We start from the raw sequence: 2,829 nt of genomic DNA, 5'->3' as shown, positions 1-2,829 counted from the left end.
GAAAAGTGGAGAGTTAAACTAAGAAACTTGAGAAGAAAATCAGTGGAGTGGTGCTGTTGCGTCAGAGCTGGACTGATTACACTCTCTATGTGAATGTGAGTAAGTGTGTGTAAAGGCCCTGACACACCAAGCAGTCACCAGAGGACTCGCCGACGCTGACGTCGGCTGTTGCCTGGCCGTGTTCTCCTGCATCTTGGCCATGTGTCGCACGGGAACACACCGCAAAGACTTCAGTGCGTGAGTGGCAATAACTCTCCTTACCAGCAGGCGGCGGTAGTGTGTATTCGTCATTCAAAAGAGGCAACAACCAGAAGACAGAGAAGAAGAACAGACCGTGATATAAACAACAACAAATAGCGTGTGCGTTCCATTTTCCCTCTCGTCCATCTAAAACATGTTTCGTGCGGCACTGGCGCTATCAGCCATTGCAGTGTTACTTGTGGAAGACATTCTCAAGCAACAGTCTCTCAAGAAGCGGAAGCGAAGAATTAGGAGAAACCACACTAAATTGGTGAAGTCATGGATACTACAGCGAGAAGCTCACGGTGCTTTCCCGAACCTGTGTCGAGAGCTGGAATTCAATGAAGTGCCAGATTTCAGAAATTTCGCTCGGCTTTTTCCTGTGCAGTTCCACACGTTGGAGGAACTCATCACTCCAATCACCCAGAGGGAAAACACCAACTACCCGGATTGCATCTCCGTGGGGACACGTCTGATGGTTACGCTGCGATTTTTGGCAACAGGTATGCAAGCTAAAGATGTTGCTATATTTAAAATTGCAGGACTTTGTATATTATTGTATATTTTGCTTTAGTAAGTAGTAATACCGCAGTGTAATGTAGATGTACTAGTGTAAGTACAAAACCAAAGTACTGCTTGGTTGCTTGAGAATTTACCAAGGGATCAATAAAGCGTTATCTTCTTCCTATAATAATGCATGTTAAAATATTTCATTTTTATATTTTGTATCATTTGTCTGAATCTTCTTAGTAGCAAAAGTAATCAAACTATAACCTGTTGTTTTGTAGCTAATGAGTGTTTTGTTCAGCTGCTTGTGTAGAGAACTCAGTTATGTGTTTGTTAGGCGTGTGTTTGTTAGGGGAGGCGTGTGGCGCAGTGGATAGAGCCTTGGTGTTGGGATCAGGGGAGCACAGGTTCAAACCCCACTGCTGTCAGCATGTCGTTGTGTCCCTGGGCAAGACACTTCACCCCAAATTGCTCCTGTGGGGATTGCCCACAGTATTGAGTATGTAAGTCGCTTTGGATAAAAGCGTCTAACAAGTAACATGTAATGTAATGTAATGTTAATATTTCCAGGGGAAAGCTTCAGGAGCCTTTCCTACCAGTTCCGAGTGGGAGTGTCAACCATCCGGCAATTCGTTCCTGAGACCTGTACAGCCATTTACGAGGTTTTAAAAGAGAAATACCTGAAGGTATGTGTGGATACTTACTGGTTTTACTGTGCAAACTCTATGTAATACAGTGAGGTCTGTAGGCATTTGAACAGCAAATGTTTGGTTTGCCATATGAAACATGGGTCTTAAAAAATATATGTTTTGTTTTTCAGTGCCCAGACACAGTGGAAGAGTGGCAGCAAGTAGCTGATGGATTCCAGGCTCAGTGGGACTTCCCAAACTGCCTAGGTGCCCTGGATGGGAAACACATCAACATCCGCCCGCCTCCAGGAACTGGATCAACCTACTTCAACTACAAACATACATTTTCAATAGTGCTAAAGGCACTGGTCGACAGCAACTACAAGTTCTTGTATGTAGATGTAGGTTGTAATGGGAGGATTTCAGATGGTGGTGTGTTTGGTGGATGCTCACTGCAGGATGCCTTGGAGAATAGGACATTCAACATCCCTGCACCTGCACCACTTCCTGCTTCTGACCAGGCGGTTTGTTACCACATTGTGGCAGATGAGGCATTTCCCCTGAAAGAGTACCTCATGAAGCCCTATCCGAACCGCAGGCTAGCTGTAGAGCAACGCATCTTCAACTACAGGCTGTCACGGGCTCGGAGGGTGGTAGAAAATGCCTTTGGCATCCTAGCCAACCGTTTTCGGGTCTTCCTAACCACCATAAACATTCAAGACACTGCCAAAGTGGAGGCCATTGTTTTGGCTTGCTGTGCTCTGCACAACTTCCTGCGCACAGAGAACTGTAGCGTATACATGGCGGGAGTTGTTGACCAGGAAGGACCCGATCATGGCACTGTCCCAGGGAGCTGGAGACAAGACCATGACCTACGGCAAGCCACCCTGCCACCCACCACCAATAATCCAGCTCGAGCCAAGCATCACAGGGATGAACTATGCCAATATTTTAACGGTATCGGTGCAGTGTCTTTTCAGTGGGATAAGATATAGCACCATAGTTTTCTTTCATGGTGGTTTGGCTAATTAATGTCATGTGGATTTTTTTAAGGTACGAAATAAAGTTTTGCATTGCTATTTGTGTTTATTCTTTTAATCACACAGTGATAAGAAACAATAACAATGTGCCTACATAACTGTCAGTTGCAGCCCTAGCATTAGTATTGTTTATAGTAACAGCGACAACATTAAAATACTTCTAGGCAGATTGAGGAGGATAATGGGAGAATGAACAGAGGGGCAGAAACATAAGATATAAAATCCGTGTAAAATAAGCAGCAAGAGCAAAGCATAAAGTGGGATCAAATAATGCAGATATATTTTATATATATATATATATATATATATATAGTAATCCCAACCGGCCACCTTGTTTATGGTTTGATTCAGTTTTAGTAGAATATAAAATACATGAATGAATGATGAAATGAGCACAAAGTGCAGACATACTA

The 2,829-nt window shown here is 43.8% G+C and overlaps 1 protein-coding gene across 1 annotated transcript; it reads left to right on the top strand.

Annotated features, from left to right (window-relative positions):
* Window positions 1–314: 314 nt before the first annotated feature.
* On the top strand, window positions 315–2,453 carry LOC117542395 (protein ALP1-like). Its single transcript, XM_034210053.1, has 3 exons — window positions 315–743; window positions 1,318–1,433; window positions 1,568–2,453. Exons 1-3 carry the CDS (start codon window positions 395–397, stop codon window positions 2,369–2,371), a joined length of 1,269 nt encoding a protein of 422 aa, XP_034065944.1. The 5' UTR covers window positions 315–394; the 3' UTR covers window positions 2,372–2,453.
* Window positions 2,454–2,829: the final 376 nt, after the last annotated feature.

This window comes from Gymnodraco acuticeps, unplaced genomic scaffold, assembly GCF_902827175.1.
Source record: "Gymnodraco acuticeps unplaced genomic scaffold, fGymAcu1.1, whole genome shotgun sequence".
Taxonomy (NCBI): Eukaryota; Metazoa; Chordata; class Actinopteri; order Perciformes; family Bathydraconidae; genus Gymnodraco; species Gymnodraco acuticeps.
This window is presented reverse-complemented; position numbering and strand designations above follow the sequence as displayed.

Bases quoted from the DNA above. Each gene is read 5' to 3' on its own strand.
- LOC117542395 (XM_034210053.1), top strand. From the start codon at position 395: ATGTTTCGTGCGGCACTGGCGCTATCAGCCATTGCAGTGTTACTTGTG. The intron at 744-1,317 runs GTATGCAAGCTA...TAATATTTCCAG, and splicing joins GCTGCGATTTTTGGCAACAG to GGGAAAGCTTCAGGAGCCTT. The intron at 1,434-1,567 runs GTATGTGTGGAT...TTTGTTTTTCAG, and splicing joins TAAAAGAGAAATACCTGAAG to TGCCCAGACACAGTGGAAGA.